General features: G+C 36.7%; 1 protein-coding gene across 4 annotated transcripts in view; it reads left to right on the top strand.

Annotated features, from left to right (window-relative positions):
* The window catches only part of SOX6 (SRY-box transcription factor 6), a 442,494-nt gene that overhangs the window by 225,500 nt on the left and 197,033 nt on the right, over positions 1-19,961 (top strand). For all 4 annotated transcript variants that reach the window (XM_065883041.1, XM_065883044.1, XM_065883043.1 and 1 more), the window contains 2 exons: positions 10,908-11,080; positions 13,871-13,939. In XM_065883041.1, coding sequence (XP_065739113.1) covers positions 10,908-11,080; positions 13,871-13,939 — 242 coding nt within the window. The remainder of the gene's footprint in view (positions 1-10,907; positions 11,081-13,870; positions 13,940-19,961) is intronic.

The raw sequence follows: 19,961 nt of genomic DNA, 5'->3' as shown, positions 1-19,961 counted from the left end.
TTGGTTATTAGGTTAATTTTAACTTTACTCAGCACAAAATAAGTGGTAGGCACTGCCTGTGCTTTGTCATAGAGAAGCATGTGACATAGACCATGCCCTTATGGAGCTAACAGTAGGAAGTACCCATTGTGGTCTATCATTTGCTCTTCCTCCCCACCAGTTTTCTCTTTGGAATTATGAGTAGCTCTAAGATTCTTATCTAATTTGCAGCAGAGCCTTTAAACCTGGGAGGGGAGCCAAGAGAGTCCAGGAGGGAGGATGTCATTTGAGATCTATATGTTTGCAGAGCCTGCTGCCACTGTAATTATTCTGGGACCACTCGTGTTATAATCACCTTTTACAAGAAAAGATCTTTTTAAGTATCACCTCTAAATGCAACTATTGCAATTGTCTTTTGGTTGCCTTCTCAGACGTCTGCCTCTTCAAAAGGTCGTGTCCAACACTCCTGAGGTTATTTCTCAGTACTGCCATGTTGATTGTGGCATCCTATTTCCTGTGAGGCTCAAATATTAATATATTTTCCCCTTCCTGCCTCTGGATCACATATCCAGCTTTTGCCTTCAAGTTAAAAAAAAATAATTAAAAATCTTTATTTTTATTCATTTGACAATTGTAAAACTGTGAACATTTAAAAGTTATGTTAGAAAGTGATCTTTTTTTAATTTTTTTTTTTTACTTTGTACATAAGACTCTCATGCAAGTTGGAGTTTTAAAACCATTCTAATAGGAAATTAGAAAGTGATTTTTATACACTTCTTTTAAAATTCCATTTGTAACCTGTAATTATTGAACAGAGTGATCGTAACTTTTAAAACCTTGAATCACGCTTATCTATGCATTTGTAAGAGAATGTCCCAGTATGAGAATAGGACATCCTATTTGTGACTAAACTAGTTTTGTTTATAGGCCAAACATACATTGACTTTTAATTTAATTCTTTAAATGCTTAGTAATTTTTAAAAATTATTTTGTTCATGTTCTACTTCAGCATGTTCAAAATCATCCTGTGATGGGAGACCCTGGCTCACTTCTGGACCCAGGCTTTAATTGTCTTACTTTCTTTGGCATTCCTTAATATTTATGCCTTGAATATTGTCAATTCCACATGGATAACATTAGATAACCTTCTAAAAAGCTTTCTGAACATAATGTGTCTTCATAAAATGATGATGATAGCCAGAAATGTACCCAGAAATCATTGTACCCAGAAATGTACCCAGAAATCATTGTTAAAGTCAAAATTGAGAATGAAAAGAACATGCTATTTATCCAGCTGTATTCAACGATGACAGAACAAAAAACAGCAATTTTAGAATCAATATGAAATTTCCATTTCCATTTTCCCTCTACAGACTCATAATCTGAGTTTGTGATGGGTAGAATCTGTATTACTGGCCTGTTATCTGATCAGATACTCAGTACTGTAATTTGAGAAACTGTGAACTATCTATTGTTATGTAAAAACACAAACAATCTCCCTTGGTTCAGTTTTGTTTTAATTTAAAATTTTTAACATACCTTCCCTTCAAAGTCTTATTAGCACTGGCAACATCCAAGCCCACTCGGATGTCCTGATACCTACAGACAATACAGAACAAACTGGTTATCTGGACTGGGCTATGTAGATTGCTGATCAAGTAATTTGTGTCAGGGATGCATTTCATTATGCCAGACCTGGAGTAGGGGATTCTTAGAGGAGCCAAAAAGGGCACTAAAAACCAGAGGACCAACCAAATCAGCCTTTGAAAAAAACCGGAATTCCATGATTTGAGAGTCCAGGTCCATATACTAGTTCCGGTGGAGTTACACATAGATATCCAGGTGAGGGGGACTGGGGCAGAGGGGGCCAGAGGAGGGTTGTCTCAGCACCAGGAGTTTAGAATTTGGAGGAAATAAGATCAGAGGGAGAGAAAGAGAGTGGGTATGAGTGAGAGATTCAGTTAGTAATGAAGGATGACTACAAACAATGGTGGACATTTGTGACTTAGACTGAAAGGTCAATTTTGTGTTAGTGGGTTGAGCTATCTTAAAGAACAAAGGGTATCATAGATACTTCCCTAGGTAAGTTTTCATTTTACTAAGGACCCCATGAAACATAGTATTAAAAAAAAAAAGATTATAAGGAGAATTTCAACTACTTTGTTGACTGGGTGAAGTAGTTTTGAGAAGGTGGATCATTTAGGAGTCCCGTTTTCCATTTATCATCGTGGTTAAGAGGACAGACTATGGCCAAACTGCCTGATTTTGAATCTTAGATATGTGATTTAATAGCTTAGGACTTGGGCAATTCCTTGACCGTTTTATGCCTCAGTTTCCTCATCTTTAAAATGCAGAAAGCAATATGACCTACTACATAAGATTGTTCTGAGGAATAAATGAGTTAACATATATAGCTCTTTCTAGCATAAAGCAATTGCTATGTAAGTTTAAGCAATTATTATTGTACAATAAGGCATATTGGGCTAGGACAAATCACAAATACAACCTAGAAATGGGCAAGGTATATGGTATGTTTGTACAGGCAACTGTCCTAAGCTTTAGTTATATCTGAGAGGTTCCTCAGACCTTGCCGGGGACACTTCCTAGATTTCTCCAGGTAACTTCCTCTTGGCTAGCACCTTACTATCTCAGCCTGCAGGCACACTGCACCTCATGACAGCAGTGCACTTGGATGTGTGAAATAGTTGAGTATATTTTTCAGCCTTTCATGGGTGTTGTAAATATTGTATCTAGAATTTTGGGGAATGTCATGGTCTGCATAATCTTTGTATTTGCTCAGAACCAGGAGGCCATATTCTCATTGAGGAGACTAAGGAGAAAGAGGTTTGCGGAATAAACATAACAGAGGATCTTGACTACCAGGCTAGGTGCTGATTTCCTGAGTAACTCCAGGTGTATCACCTAATATCAAGATCTGTTTTTACATCTATAAGGTATCAAAGATCAATTTATTCACCTTTTTGGTTGTCTAATTGTCCAGCCTATCTTTCAAACTTCTTATTTTGTAAACAAACCCTTACTAAGAAGTTGTATGTTTCTAAGCCTTATGTGGCATTAAAATTCTAGGTCCCTTAGAGCATTGCTCCTAACTTTTAGAAATTCCCTGCAATGTATTTCAAGTCTGAGGCAAGGGAAGATAGCTAGTTTTCCCTTAGGCCCCAGACTTCCTTGGATTAGGAATCAGAAGACCTGAATTCAGATACAATCAAATACACTGACTTGGTCAAGTTTCTTTACTTTTAGTATTTCATCTGTGAAATGAAAATAAAGCAACATTTAGGATGATGATCAAATTAGATACCACATAAAGTCTTTTAAGACAATACCTTGGGGCTTCCCTGGTGGCACAGTGGTTAAGAATTCGCCTGCCAGTGCAGGGGACATGGGTTCGAGCCCTGGTCCGGGAAGGTCCCACATGCCGCTGAACAACTAAGCCCGTGCACCACAACTACTGAGCCTGCGCTCTAGAGCCCGTGAGCCACAACTACTGAGCCTGTGTGCTGCAACTACTGAAGCCCACGTGCCTAGTGCCCATGCTCCACAACAAGAGAAGCCACCGCAATGAGAAGCCTGTGGACTGCAACGAAGAGTAGCCCCTGCTCGACACAACTAGAGAAAGCCCGTGCACAGGAACAAAGACCCAATGCAGCCAAAAATAAATAAATTTTAAAAAAGACAATACCTTGTTAAATAAGGTCTATTTTTCTTAATTCTTCCTTTCCTATCTTCTGGCTCTGATGGAACTTCTGGAGAAAGAGCCAATCCTCTTATACTTGGTGGTAATATTGAAAAAAATAACTTTTTTCCCCCAAAGGACCAAAGAATTTCATGTTTCTGAAAGATTATAAATTACTCTTTTTGTATGTGAATTGTAGAGATGTAGCCATTGACCAAGTATTATCCATAGAGAACAGTAATGTGACGGTAGCCTGTCTTATTACTGAAGGAGAGATACTTCAGGATACCTTCATTTCCGGACCCCAGAAGGATGAGCTAATAAAGCACAATGGGCTAAAGGCCCAGCTGTGAAGTTAGGAGCCTAGATGGCAGAATTCCATGGATTGTTCTTGCTCTTTTGGGATCTGCAACATGAATAGACCTCAGTTGATCCAGGAATAGACTTCCTTTTGCAGCTAGAAAGAGGGGAAGCTGAAGGAGAGGTAAGTGTGCCTGGAAGAGACAGGAGAATTGAACTTAATTTAGGGAGTTCCCGGGTATCCTTCTCTTGTTCATACACGGTAAGATTTTAATGACATTTTAAGTGAGAGCTGTTTACATTTTAAGAAGGAAATTATCATACATTGGGTGAAAACAAACCCAGCCTGTACCTCAATCCTGAGCCACATTTCCTGTGTAGTGGTCCCTAAGTGATTCCTAAGAGCACAGTTGCTGCATTTATTAAACTTTTTATTTACTAAGGAGTGGATAGTAGCATATGGGAGCAATGACAATAGCTGACTGATGAGAAAACAAAGAAATTCCAGTATTTTGCTCTTTTGAAAAAAGTCATTCAGAATTTAGTCATATTGGTTCAGCTGTTGTAACCAAAGACTGATAAGATAATAGAGGTCTTTGTGGTGGTTTTGTACTGAAATCCTTTATCTTTATGATGCACTGGGGCCCTTTAGAGTGGAAAGCTTTTAAAACTGCTGTTGGATTCAGAACTCAAATTAGCTGCTAGTATACTGGGACAGGGGTTCCTTTCTCAGGCAGTCACCACAAAGTAACTTTTATCAGGGGACCTTCTGATAGACTGTTAGTTTCTTCAGCTTACCCTATTTATTTCTGTTGACTTTTTGCTGTCCTATTTTGTGACATTTAAAAGAAGGCTATATCAAAAAAGGCCAATGCTAAATGATGGACTGAGCTTGTGAAGTGGAGACATCACAGCCCATCTGATGTGTGAGGAGGCTGCAGTATGAGACACAGCAGTTTAACCAGGTTACCTGTGGGCAGAAAGATCAAATGCAGCTTTATTTTATGACTAGCATTGTATTTTGTCTTTCTTCTCAAACAATGTCCATTAAAAAAATTAGAACTGACCAGGGAATTGACTCTTAAGAGCTTTTCTTTTCAACTGAATTTAAAATCTTTCTGGGTTGTTGGCTGAGTTCCTTGATTGATGCTGCTTGGAATTATTGTTAAGTTCTTTAATCCTTTCCAGGATTGATGTGGAAAAGTATATCTCTATCAGAATTCCACTCCGGTGTTACTGCCACCCCTCCCCATCGTTCCAAACACACCGTTCATGCCCAGGCTTCTTGTAATTTCATTGTTAAGTCCTATTAACTTTGTTAAAGCAGTATGTGATCCAGTAAAGGAGAATGGTTAGATAGAAGTCTTATTTTCAATTTGCTAGGACACATTTCTAGATAATGCCATTTGTTAATGTTAGTTTTATTTGGCTTGGTAAACATTGTGTTTTAACACTCTTGCCCTTCATTTCATAAATATGAGAAATAAAAAACATGCAGAGAAATTGACAAAAATTAATTTAGCCATCCTTGCTTGTTCTCTTTCCCTTTCTCTCTACTTCCCTCTTTGTTTCTCCCCTCCCGCCTTCTCTCTTTCTTTTTCTCTCCCCCACACCCCCATTTCTAATTTTCTCTGTCTCTCTTTCCACTGCTGTGCTTGTTTCTGGGTTTTCTCATTAGACAAACTTAGTCATCACCACATAGCAGTGATCCACTTTCAGGGGACAGCCATTAAGAGAGTGACCCATTTAAGACTTTTATATTGTAAAAGTCCTAGGTACGGGAATATTGTAAAAGAGGTGAGGCAAATCCATTTAGTGAAGTGCTCTGCAAGGTGCCTCCCTTGTCCAGATGTGGAGTCTTTAGGGACTTCGCAATGCCCAGTCTTATTTCTAGCACCACTGATTGTAATTATATATATTTTACATGGGCAAAATTAACTAGCAGGTTGTGGTACTAACTTTTATGAGCTGATGAAAAAAGAAGACTTAAATAAATTTTAAACGACTTTTAATTTTAATTTTTCATTCTATATCAAGAAGGGATTTATCCTAATTGTCTTATTATTTTACCTAAATTCTCATCTATTTTGAATTTTCTCCGTTGGCTTTGGGCCTAGGGACAGGTAGTTATAGTTTGTAAAGTTTAAAATAAATAGTCTATTTTAGTTAATTTTTTTCAAGTTCTTCAGATTATGACCAAAAAAGGCTAGAGGGCTGATTTTGAAACTGTTATGGTGAAAGATGGTATTTGAAAACTTTTGATGAGGGAAATTGCTGCTGTATTTACATTTTGAAAAGTGTTTCCTTATTTATGCACTATTGACTTCCTATTGAGACTCAAAATTTTAAGTACAACTGGTAAAAATTCAATGGATCAAACTCAGTAAATCTGAAGTCACTGGAATAAAGCCCCCTAAGAAAAAAATGTGTCAATTTTAAAGGTCTTTCCTAACTGAAGACCATTTTGTGATAGAGCCAAAGGTTAATAAAATCAGTAGTGAATGTAGCAATTTTACAGATAAGCTATTCACAACAAGTGTAGTTACTTGAATAAAAAGCTAATTCAGTTCTAAAATGCCACATGCAGTAGCAGTGAATAGCTGCTTTTAGGTGCTTTCTGGAGGAGGATAAAATACAGAATCACGGCACTCTTCTCTTCCAGCGTCCCTGGCTGCCTGTAAATTGCTGTGAATGGGGCTGTGGGCTGACAGGCTCTATTAAGACAAACTGCCTTTCTCATCGGAGAGATAAAATAAATCAGGTGTTTAGTCAAATTAAAATACTTCAGCTGGAGCAGGCCCTGGGGAGCACTGATCCACCTGACTAATCTAAGAGAAACTCAAGACAGATGTGGTTTGGGGATAAAGACGACCCCATGGAAAAAAAAAAAAAAACACCAAAAAACCCCCCTACTGCACTGTCTTTGTAGTTGGAGAATAGATACAGTTTACAGCGGAGAGTGTCAGGCGCACACTGTGTGTGATATTGGATAAAAGCAGGCACCCTAACCTGTAGAGAAGCTGTGTATGGAAGCTCTTTTTTCTGGTTCCCTTTTTTTGGTTTATGAAACTACTTATGTTTTTGTGGAGAGACTATTTTCTGGCAATGCTTTTTAGAGAATCATTTTAAGATAGCCTGAAGGATGTGAAACGGATGATGTAGGCAGCTACTGATGACCTCTGCTGGCCTGGGCAGATCCTCAGGATCTCATCTGCTGTTTTTCTAAGTGGATTTTATCAAACCTCAAAGCGTGATTTAAGACAAGATTTTCTACATAGAGTTAGCCTACCTCATAAGAGCATTCTATTGGGTTGCCCAAAAAGTTCATTCGGTTTTAAGTAAAAATAAAAGACACATTTTTCATTTTCACAAAGAACTTTACTGAACAATGTATTCATTAACCAAACGAACTTTTTGGCCAACCCAATGTATGGTCGTTTGCCTTCCTTAATATGTATTTAGGCTGCCCCACTATGTCCCATAAACTGTCTGCTTTTTCAGCAACTCTCGCAGTTGTAGTTCCTTTGCTATGGCAAAGTTTCATGTTCAATTAAACTAGTATTTTTGAGATGAGATAACTTGTGTTCGCAGGTTGGTTGGTCAGCGTGATTTAGACTTGATGTTGCTTTTATTATATAGCTGCATACATATTTGCTGTTAATTAAAACAAAAATCCAGCACCATGGATTTTAAATACCTGGGTTTAAACCACTATATGTGAACAAATACAATGGGTATAGAACAGAAAAATGACTACACACACACACACGCACACACACACACACACACATGTATATATATATATATATATATATATATATATATATATAGTCCCTTGGGGATGAAATTAACTAGAAATCAATTTAAACCATACAACAGCTTACATTCTCTAAATGTGTAGGCTAATGTGTGTGTGTGTATACATATATATCCATATGTGTATTTCCCATTTCAAGGGCAATTTTAGATTTGTTTTACTACTACATTTCATTCCAACTGCATTTGTCATGCCACTCACATCTATTCAAAATATATATGTGCTTCTCAAATTTAAGGAAAAGATAATGACAGCCTTATATGAGTACCCAACTCTTCAATTTAAACACTGATCTCTGGCTTGTTTTCTTCTTAAACATGTATCTTTTAAGTTCAATGAAAGACTTATTTAGGTGCTATTGAATTTTTATAATTAAACAACTCGAGTGTCATGCTGGTTTGTAAAAAGATTCAGTTAAATGGTGTTATTCTGTAAATTCAGAAATACATGTCTATTAGTATTGGAAGCACCAATGCATTTATAGACCTGTTGGCTTCACCTTGAACAGAAGAGGCTAAGAAGCCATTTGTGTGTTATCTTCAGCTTCTCTGTTTCCTATGCAGAGGAGAAAGGGAAATATATTGAAGATTTTTGAAAAGACAAAGTTTAACCTGGGAGAGAAGAGAAAATTTTCCAGTCTTTACTGGAGAATCTAAATACCAAATTTAACTCTTGTATTGGTCCTTGCCCAAAATTTCCAATGAATGCTCTTCTTTATTAACAAAGAATTATGGTACAGTAACTTTCCCAGTATCCAGAAAGTCTTCTCTTAACTCACCTCATATACATAGGTATAACAAGATAATTACATGTAGATCAGAATGTTGCCAAAAAGTATATGTAATAAACCCCATTTATCTATTCTCATAACTTTCCAAACTATTCTCCACACTGTAGCCAGAACACCCACATCATCTCTTGTTTAAAGTACTTTAGTGATTTTGAAATTTTCTTAGAATAAACATGAAGTTCTTCCAGTGGTCTATAAGGAGCTGAATGGTGTGACCTTTTCCTACCTTTCTAGCCTCATTTGGTCCTCTACTCTCCTTTGTTTTTCTTATTTAAGTTTTACTACCTTTTAATTTCTGGAACACACTGACACTCTCCACCACCACCTGCCCCCTCACAGGGCCTTTGCCTATATTGTTTTCTCCTACTGAAAAGCTCCTTGACCACCCTCCAACTCTTTGCCTAGTTAACTCTGTTAACTTGTTACTCCCAACCTTGGTTAAATCTCCCCCCAAATGTCTGTCCTGTTTATAATTCTTATTTAGTTGTAGTTTACATTTATATGTGTGATTATTTGATTAAGGTGAAAGGGAACTTTGCTTTTTCTTTGTATGGGATCAGTATCCTTAGTTCTTGATATAGTACCTGAGATTCAAGAAATATTTTTTTAATTAAAATTTAATGAAATGAGTAAGTAAATTCCATACTTGTTTTATGTCTTCTCATTCTATATATCATTAACATTTATATTAGTTGAGCATGATGTGCTTTGGAGGAGATTTTTATGATCCCCTCCAAGAACCTGATTTTGTATTTTAACATTTCTGGATCAAGAAGTTCTTTCTTTCACCAAGCTGAAATTCCTATTGCTGAAATAAAAACTCATTAAAAAAAAACCACTTTCAGTAGCTAGAAAGAACAGCTGGTCACTATCCTTGATGCAGTATTTGTTTCCTTATCAGTGGAGTACATTTTCTAATATCATTTCACTATCTTATTTTTCTTTTAATTTTTATTTTAGGCCACTTTTCAGCTCAGTAAATCTGTAAGGGATATGGGATATTGACAGTTTATTTATGTATTTATTTATTTTTAAGGACTTGAATTGGCATTAAGAATACCAAGGTAATTCTAAATATTGTAGCTTATCAGCCTTACCTTGTGGGAATCATATACTAGTAAGTGCTAGCCAGCATCACCTGAAGGCTTGCTTTTCCCATGGGCCCACTCAAAAACTAGGCCCATTCCTAATTAAAATACGTTCAGTTTCTCAAATTGTCCTGGTGCTTTCCTAGCAGGAGTGAGGGGGGTTTCATAAGGAGATTGGAAGTCTCCTCTTCCACACACACAAAAACTGGCAATCTTTATCTCTTTTGACAGCTGGTGGCATCTTTCTGAAAAGCTTTCAAAGCATAGATCATTTCTTCATAATGAAACCTGTGTGCTCAAATACAGTGGGTTGTGTGTTGAAATTCTTATCTTATGCTATGGCAAAATGCTCTAATTTAGATTCACAAAAGGATCCTGTACCCTTTACTTAGGAGAGCTGTGCAATTTGCCCATAAATAGACTGTTCAGCACCATTAGTGCATATCGTAGGTGTGCAGCGACATCATAACCTTTTCAACCTCGAATGTGTTTTTTCCTTTTGAAGAGTGACAAAGGGGTGAGGGAGCCCCCCAAGCAACATTATTGCCTTTAAGGATGAACTTGGGAACTTTAGCTTGATCCCCTCACCAAAAAAAAAATCAGTTTCAATTCTTTCTTACCTGAGGCAAGACAGATTTTTTTTTCTTTCTGTAGCACTCGTCCCATGGTCAAGAGTGACCCCTGACTTCTGAGAGTCAGAGACAGATCTTTGCACAATAGAAAAATTTTATGAGGGCAGTGATCAGAAAATTCCTAAGTAACATTATTTAAGCACCTATTATGTCTTAGGTCCTCTGTCAGTCATTGAGGGTAGAGGTTGATTATAGAATATTAATACAACCCATAGTTTCTAATCTTTGGTACTAAATAGCATAAGATTACTAGCTTGAGCAGATAGATTTGGGTGGGGAGGGAAGGGGAATGGGGTGAAAGGGAGAGAATGGAGTAGGTTGTTCTGTTTTGTTTTCTTTTGTTTTGTTTTAAAGAGCAAGAGGGAAGAGTGAGCGAGAATTTTATCGGCAACAGTCCTTTCTCTTGGCAGGGGTGATGACTAACCCTAGCGTTCATTCCATTGCTACTCCATAGAGTTCCTGCACTTACAGTGACCTCCAGTTATTGTCCCAGGTATTTGAGTGTCTTAGGGTAGTCCCTTTCTAAATCTGCCCACCCACTTGCTTCCCTAGTTCATTCAGAATTGTCTCAAACTTGTGAGATATCTTTTCGCTTCCATTTTAGGTACACCTGAGAGCCTGGCAGAAAAAGAACGGCAGCTCTCTACCATGATTACCCAGCTGATCAGTTTACGGGAGCAGCTCCTCGCAGCGCATGATGAACAGAAAAAACTGGCAGCCTCACAAATTGAGAAACAACGGCAGCAAATGGACCTTGCTCGCCAACAGCAAGAACAGGTGAGCCCTGCAAAAGGAGCTGATGAACTGGAGGTGTGGAATGTGCCAAGCTCAGCGAGTAATCACATTGATTGGTTTATTTGTCATAAGCCTTCCTAAAAAAAGAATGAAAGAAAGAAGCCTTCTGGAAATCCAGGGCCACCGAGAATACTGAGGGGATATGTGGAGGACAAAGAAAGGCGTCATAGCAACTGGGCATAACTGAAATGATAACATTGTTCCAGAACATTTGGATTTGATTAATTACTTGGGGAGACTTGTTCATGTAGGCATCACATATATTCCCAATGTAGCTTAACCACGAGTAAATCGCTCCTCTCTGGGCCTTACTCTTCTCTCATCCAGAAAAGGAGGATCCTGGTCTAGAAAAACTTTGAGAATCTTTCAGTTCACTGGTTCAAGCTAGGGTGACCATATGTCTCAGTTTTTCCAGAATAGCTCTGGTTAATGTCTGTTTTCCAGAGTAATTATTAATACTCCCCTCTTCCACTTGCAAAAGTTGTCCTGGTTTGGATGATAAATTATATGGTCACTTTATTTATAGCATAGGTAAATCATTAAAAACAAATTAACACATGGCTCATGGAAGAATTTGACTTCATTGATTTAGAAGTGAGAAAAATAGCAAAGTTTGTGTGTATCTTTTAAAAAATAAATCACTTTCCCAAATGTTTTTCCTGTCTCATAAGAGTGCATTAATCTAATAACAATGATCCTATAGAGTAGTCCCTGATGCTTTAGATCAGATAGACCCAAATTAATGTGCAGTTTTTAGGAATCTGACATTATTACTGGAATTATCTTTTCAGTTAAATGTATTTTATAGGGGTATATAGAGCAATATATGCTCTGTTGATTTTAATGAGTTGTGACGTCTGGTATTTTATATGCTTGAATATTTGCCCACATGTAGGAATATGGACTCAGCCCCTAATGGAAAATAACATAAAGGAACACTGTAAAAAATCAGAAGTTGGAATGTCATTTAGCTATCCAGAGATGACACAGTAATTAACTATTGACACTTGTGAATAAGCTAGCACAAATTAATCTTGACACATTTGCAGACGAGTGATATCTTACAGTGAACACTTTGTAATTATATTTCAAAATGAAAATTAAATGACACTTAAAACTAGGTTGTCATGCTCAATGAAGCGAGCATGTAGCTCAACCGATTGGCAAATAAAATTCAGAATTTGAGCCACATGGTGCTTATGTACCATACTTCACTGTGTCAAGCCCATACATCTAGAGTGGATGATAGTAATTGCACTGTGGTGTTTTGGATGCATTTCTATGCGGCACTTTATCATTTAGGAGGGACCATCAATATTAGATGTCTAGTGGTGTTTCACTGGATGACTAAGAGGAAATAAATATTCAGAGATCCAGCATGTATACCTAGAATTGTAGAGTGAGTTGTCCATTTCTGATTTGAATGGTGATAAGCAGAGTGGGCCTTTCCAAACTGATTACACACTGTTTCCATTTTGCTTATAAAAAGCTTTGGGGAGGAGTGATCCCATTTCTCAAACTGTACCCTTCGTTAGGGGTAGCTTTATCATGACTTCTAGAATGAACCAGTCATCACCAGAAGCCATTAAGCCACATTTGGGGGCAGATTGCTATTTGTCATCTTCTGCTGAAAGGAATGTGATTTGGGTGTGTCCCTCTACTCTATGCTAAAATATTAAAAGGACTCAGGAAGTATACAGCTGAGGGCTGGTTCACACCCATTTCTACTTCCAACATTGTCCGTTCTAGAATATTTTGGAAATAGAAGAAATAGGAAGAACATAACTCTTGCCTATAGGGCACCACTAAACCAAGTCCTTCTAAGTGCTTTCTGGCCATTTTTTTTCTCTGGCTTCCTAGGTTGGCAGTGAGTGTGTTCTCACTAAGGGGCATTCCAATGGGCTTCAAACTCCAGCAGCTCAGATTTTGAGGTAATAAGTAGCCTGACACCTAACTCCTATTTTATAGTAAACACCATTATCCTACAGAAGTTCCCTGCTCTCCTGAGGGGCAGACTCAGTCTTCAGTAGGGCTTGCATTAAGTAGTTAATGTTTCTTTTTACAGATGAGATGATGTGCTAAGATGTTGAATTTGATTGTTGGATGAAGCAGAGAATACAAAACTTGTATGTGGATCCTGTACTGTAAAACTAACACATTACCCTCAAAAGGATGTGAATAAATATTAAATTGTGTTTGTTTTTAAAAATGCTTTGTACATTACACATTATATCAACAAAAAAAGATAAAGGTTTTTGCCTTTTGCTGTATTTTTTTGGCACTCCCTTGACAATATTTGTGTTATCAGTTCTGAAAATCTTTACAGTAGAAAAGGTTTCACCAAAGTAGGCCATATTATAAGTAATAGAAAGTTCTTTCCTATCTTTGCGTACAGATTTTACTTTTTAAATACAAATTAAGCTCCTTAGAAAAATGTAGGCAGAGTTTTCCTGTTTTTATTCTTCAAGGATGAGATTTTGAAATTCCCATTCTTTCCAGATGACCAGTGCAGATATAGATGAACTGCTCACAAATGTAACACAAGGGGGTAGTTTTCATGTACAGGTAAAGATTTAGGGGCAAGCAGAGAGATGGCACCTGTTTGAAATATTTCCTTTTCTCCAACTTTCTGATTCTGCCTCTCTCATTTTATAGGAACTCTTTCATGTAGAAGTACAGTAAAGCATCCTTGTAATACCAGGAGAGGTACCTGAGGTAATGGCAAAGGTGTAAGCATTTCATTTTAACTTAATGAAACTTTATTTCTGATAGATTGCAAGACAACAGCAGCAACTTCTGCAACAGCAGCACAAAATTAATCTCCTGCAGCAACAGATCCAGGTCAGTGTATTTTATTACTCTCGTCTGATTATACTTAGATACTTTTCTTCTTGAAAATGGAATTTAAAATGCTGCAAATGCACCCTTCTCTTATAAACAGCACCTATAGAGCTGTTTGTTTTTCAGGGGTGTTGTATACAATTGTATAAGTGGATGTAGAAAATATTGACTTGGTGGTAGTCTAAGCATTCTTTTCTGATGTGATGCGTAAGCAGAATAAACCTTATCTTTTTTTCCTTCTGCCATTTGCCTAGCACAACCTGGTGGAAACCTAATGGTTTCCAAGGTAGCATACACATGCTAGTTTTATTGTCACAAACTACCTGCTGCTTTATATTTTACCATCTAATAGTATCATGGGTAGAAGCTTATGTTTATTTGCTTGTTAGGACTGTCTGGGCCAATTATGAGAAGCATCTTATGACCTAGGAAAAGGTTGGTAATAATTAATTTGTTCTTTAACAGATATTAACTGCATTTCTGCTAGGCGCTGAAGAGAACATAAAGATTAATAAGTAATTGTCTGTCTTCAAGAAGTTTATAGTCTAGAAAGGAAGAAAAACTTGTTCTTGAATAATTGTAACACACTTTAGAAATTCCTTTTCTTTTCTTTCTTTTCTTTTCTCTTTTTTTTGTGGCAAGTTAACACAATATATAGATCATAATTGCATGGGCCTGGGAAAGAATTCTGATTTCTGTCATTCCTTTAGAAATTTGATGGTTAATTCAGCTAACAGCTTTTTGACATAGGTAAGGGAAGTGGTCTCCATTTTTGAATAGGAACATAGGTGTGTGACTTCTAGAAAGCCTTAGAATAAGCAACTGGTTGTCTGGTGATTAATCCTGAGGAATAGTGATCCCAGAGTTATATGTATCCACCACAGTCTCTGGGTTTCTCTTGGTTGCTGTAGATATTTTCTAACCACTGGGATCTATGATTCAGCCTAGTTGGGGCAGTATATTCTGAATTATATTAGTCCTTTCCTTGAGATTAGTATCACACCTTCCTATATTAAAAAAAAATCATTTACATAAAGTCATAACATATTTCACCTCACTGATGAAAGCCAGTGATTTTAACTTAGATTTTTGCTTCATTTTGTAATCACACTTAGTGTTCCAGGTAGTAGTCACTGCATTTAAAATACCAATTTGGTGCCTGAAGAAGTACCTGTACCTAATTTGGCATTTCTTCCAGCTGTCTTTACTAGGAGGTCTTAACCAGTGTTTGTTGTTATTGTTGCTGTTTTAGTTAGTTCTGATTCTATATTCCATACTCAAGTCTGTATGTTTCAAAATAAAGAATCCAAACATAGAGGAGATGGTATATCTCTGGCATTTGGGACAGTCAGCCTTTATAATTAAATCTTGAAATAATTTCTCATCCTGGTATCTCATGACTCATGCTGAGATCCTTAATTAAATAACTGTCCAGGTGTTCCCTTGTTCTGCCCTTATTAGAATTTTCAGTGTGTCTCCCACTGCTAAGGTCAAGATTTTTAGCCTGTGGCTTCCTACATTTTTCTCTAGATCCCTCTGTAAGAACTCAGTAGGTGTTAAATAACCTAACCCGATCATTTAGTTCTCTCTGTTTCTCCTATTTGTAAAGCAGAAATGGAAGAAATTCCCTGAGATGTTCTCATATCAGTTACTTACTATTAATGTTTTTACTACCTCTTTATTACTTACTTCTTTGTTTATTTTGAATATATTTCACTTCTTAGTCCAAAGTTGTTTGCAGGAACTGGCTGTCTTAATTGACATTTGCCTGTTGTACTGAGGATCTCAGATGAATAGCAACAAAATCAAAGTATTTTAATTAAATATTAGAGGCATTTATTGATTACATATGATTTTATAGTTATAACTTGACTATATAAAGTTGATATCTTTTTCAGGAAACTATAGGTCATGATCTTAAAATATTATTCATCAGAATGTTCAATCTGAGAAGACAAGAAAGTTGGTTTTTCAAGTGTTTTAATAGAAGTTTAATTGCTTTTAAATTTGTAGATATTTCTCATTGTTTAAATTTTTAAAAACTGAAGCTAATCAGACCTTGATCTCAGCAGTATAAATTATAAAATCATAGAGAGATTAAAAATAGTTACATTAATTTTAGAAATATGGGATTCTTTGTAACAGGAATTCATATTTTAAAAAATAAGAGGAGGCAATAACCTATATTTATAGTTTATTCTGTCCTGAGCTACAGCTTCACTGCATGTCTTGTCAGTATTTATCTTATCGAGCATGAGACCATTCAAAGAATTTTTCAAATACTGAAAAACACTTCTCCTTGCACAAAACATATTAATCTCTGACACTTACAAAGCATGTATCTGATATTCAGACTTTTAGTTGTTTTTTTGGAAGGGGAATGGGTAAACCGTATTTTCAAATAAGTTTTTTGACCAGCCATAGGCGTGATCAAATTTAGGAGAGAGACTGTTGTTGGACTAATTTTAATTTGAGCAAAATATGAGATTTAAGAAATGCTTCAAAATTTTTCTATCATGAAACATTCTCCCTTTTGAAAACAAAACAGAGTAAGATAGTAAATACAAAACCTTTCTCTTCTGAAAACAAATGAATACAGCGACAATTTGAGATCCCAAGTTTGAACTTTTTCCTTCTTTTAAAATCTTGTATCCTAGAACCTATTTGCTAACATGGTCAGCAAGATTAAGCCATGGCAATTGGCCATAGATCCCAAGTATCAGGTGGGATACATAGATCTAAATAATACATTTAAAGATTATTCTTTACTTCTAGTTCAGAATGCTGACTTCTGAATTAGTACTGTTGTTTTGAAATTTGCAAGCTGTACTAGAAAGAAAGGGAAGAGTGTCTAACTTCTTATAACAACCACACACAAACACATCTGGGTCTGTTATAATGGAAACAAATGAAAACTTGGGTGGTTTGCACACTGAAAAGCAGGATCTTTCATTAGCGATAGGAAAAGGCATGATTAAGATAGTATTGCAGGGCTTCCCTGGTGGCGCAGTGGTTGAGAGTCCATCTGCCAATGCAGGGGACACGGGTTCGTGCCCCGGTCCGGGAGGATCCCACATGCCGCGGAGCGGCTGGGTCCGTGAGTCATGGCTGCTGAGCCTGCGCGTCCGGAGCCTGTGCTCGGCAACGGGAGAGGGCACAACAGCGAGAGGCCCGTGTACTGCCAAAAAAAAAAAAAAACAGATAGTATTGTAAAAGTCCACGTGCTTATTTTATTTGCAGTCCTTCAAAACTTATTCTAGTTAAAAATGATTTCATTTATATATTTTTTCCTTTAATATAATTTTAATGTAATTTTGCCTTGGTAGATTCTAATTAAATTTTTAAAGGGATACTTTTGAGACCATATATGGTCTTTAAGCCATGTTGAAACCATAAGATGAATGATTTTGTGAACTAATGTTTTTACACTTTCGATGAGTCAATTTTTACTATTTAAAAATCAGGTTAATAACTTTAAATGATTATTAAAATTCTTTAATGTCAACAAATCTTTTAGGAGGCTGTTTGCTTAGTGAATTCAAATCCCTCTGTTGGTGCTTTGGGGAAAATGGCGATTCCTCTAATTTGTTACATATTAAGTAATTCCCTGGATATGGAGCCCAAAATAGACATTTTTGATATTTCCAAGACAGAAATAGCACAGTTTTTATCAACTTTGTGGATAGCAAAACTAATAGATTATGGAATATGGATCCTTGGATTTGGGAATGTTGATTCTCATGTTATAATTCCAAAGGACAAATAACTGCTTTAGTAATTTCTTCCTCTTTCTCCCACACCATAGTATCTTAGCTGATCTTTTGAAGCATTTTACTTATGAGTTATGTTGACTAGGAAACAAAATTCAGTTTGAATCCATTGGGCATATCAACACATATTTATAGCATTTTAATCAAACATTAAATGTAAGTCTAATCTAAGCAAACCGGAAAATATTTTATAAATCTTGATTTCTTGATCCGTCCATATATTTATTCATCTAACCTCATTTGACCATGTCATGGTTTTTGAATCTAAAGATATTCTTCATGGATACAATATACCACATTCTTTGGTTTTGATAGCATGTCAGTAGGAACATATTTAACGATGGCATTTCATTGCTAGAACTTAATCTTTGCAAGAGAATTCACCTTATTAAAATATCTCTGTGAGAAACTTACTTTTTCAGACATGAATGGTGTGATCCAAATATTCATATCTCTTTAGACCCCTCTGTACAGGTGGCGTCCTCGCCTCACATCACTGACCAAACAACAATGGTCTCTTAAGAAGGGATTGATTGGTTGGGATTTTATTTGGGCACTTGGCCTCCTGGGCCAGAGCCAATGATTTAGTCAATTCATATACGTATGCCTTTTTTGGGTAAAATTGTGAAACTTGAAATTCTTGGCTCAGTTCTTTGTTAATCTTTATGATTAGTATATAATATTCATTGTCCTTCCCTCACAATTTAATACATGAATTAGATGGTGAACTCAACCTGTGGAAGGCCTGAACTAATGCCATTGCTGCTGCTTTGCAGATACTCTCTCTTATCTGAAAACTTTCTCTTTTAAATGCTCTAATACATACTGCTTATTTACACAGCCAAATGTTTGTCTCTTCACTGAAGCTTCACTCTATTCTTTAGAGTATGTGAGTATTTTTCATATATAGTGTTTTCTTTTTTGATTATAATATATTCATTTGTGCTATTTGCGTATTTTGTGTGTCTCTGTGTATTTGTCATGTGGTTGAGTAACGTTAAATATGTGTTCTCCTTTCTTCCTACGTAACCAGTAGACATATCAATATTATGAGCAGGGAGGTGATTGTTCTTAAGCTAGTAAACAGAATAATTTGAAATGTACTCTCACCTTTTAAGGAGATAAACCTTGCCTTTTGTTTCCTTCAGTATGATTAACTACAGGCATTTCAGGTATCTGCTGAGCAGAATAAGGACTACCTTTTCATGTGAAGTAGTTGTCTAAGGATCAGAAATAATTACTTTGTACATTAGCCTGCATGGCCTGCATGACCTGGTTAATTAATTTTTTGCCAGCATAATAATAATAGATATATATTTGAAGATATGCTTCATCATTAAGTATCTAAATGACCTCTAATTTTAAGAGCTGGACCTTGCATTTATTGTCCTTTGGAACTGGCTGAACAGTAAGTAAAGTAAGGGGCCTGCCAGTCTCACATAGTTCCTCTGTCTTGTGTTGTATATGTTGTATCTCTTTGTTAATTGTATTTAGCATTGATAAACAAAAAGCAATTACACTGCTCCTGTTTTGGCTCTAGCAAATAGTCCTTTTTCGGGTGTTATTGATCAGGTAACAGATCTCCTTTCAACAGCCTCTGAACAGGACCAAATAAACCCACTGAAAGTAATTTGATACTTCTGTTGGCATTGTACATGTATCTGATACTCTCCTGCAATGAAATGAGAGTTATAAACAAAGCTTAGAAGTCTAGGATTAGCCCCCAGCTTCAGCAAACCCTTAAAATATTTTGTAATTCTATCTTCAACCATGAATTAGCCAGGAAAAACAGACCCTCTCTCCTCTCTATTTTTCTGCTGTATGCCATTTTTAATTGCCCATGGGCAGGCTGTTATGATCTTCTTTGGAAGTTTAAAACCAAGATAAAAATGCAAATCTAATTATTTCTTTTATGTAATCGAATTAACTTTTTAAGTAATGATAGATGCTGTATAGCCTGCTTCTAACATTTTAATAATGAAGTTTCTGAATTATAAAGAATAGGGGGGCTTCCCTGGTGGCGCAGTGGTTGAGAATCCGCCTGCCGATGCAGGGGACACGGGTTCGTGCCCCGGTCCGGGAGGATCCCACATGCCGCGGAGTGGCTGGGCCCGTGAGCCATGGCCAATGAGCCTGCGCGTCCAGAGCCCGTGCTCCGCAGCAGGAGAGGCCACAACAGTGAGAGGCCCACGTACCGCTAAAAAAAAAAAAGAAAGAAAAGGTAAAGCTGCTAGAATTCATGAATAGCAAGG

The sequence above is a fragment of the Phocoena phocoena genome, chromosome 8, assembly GCF_963924675.1.
Source record: "Phocoena phocoena chromosome 8, mPhoPho1.1, whole genome shotgun sequence".
NCBI lineage: Eukaryota > Metazoa > Chordata > Mammalia > Artiodactyla > Phocoenidae > Phocoena > Phocoena phocoena.
Note: the sequence above shows the minus strand (reverse complement) of the source record. Positions and strands in the feature narration are given on the sequence as shown.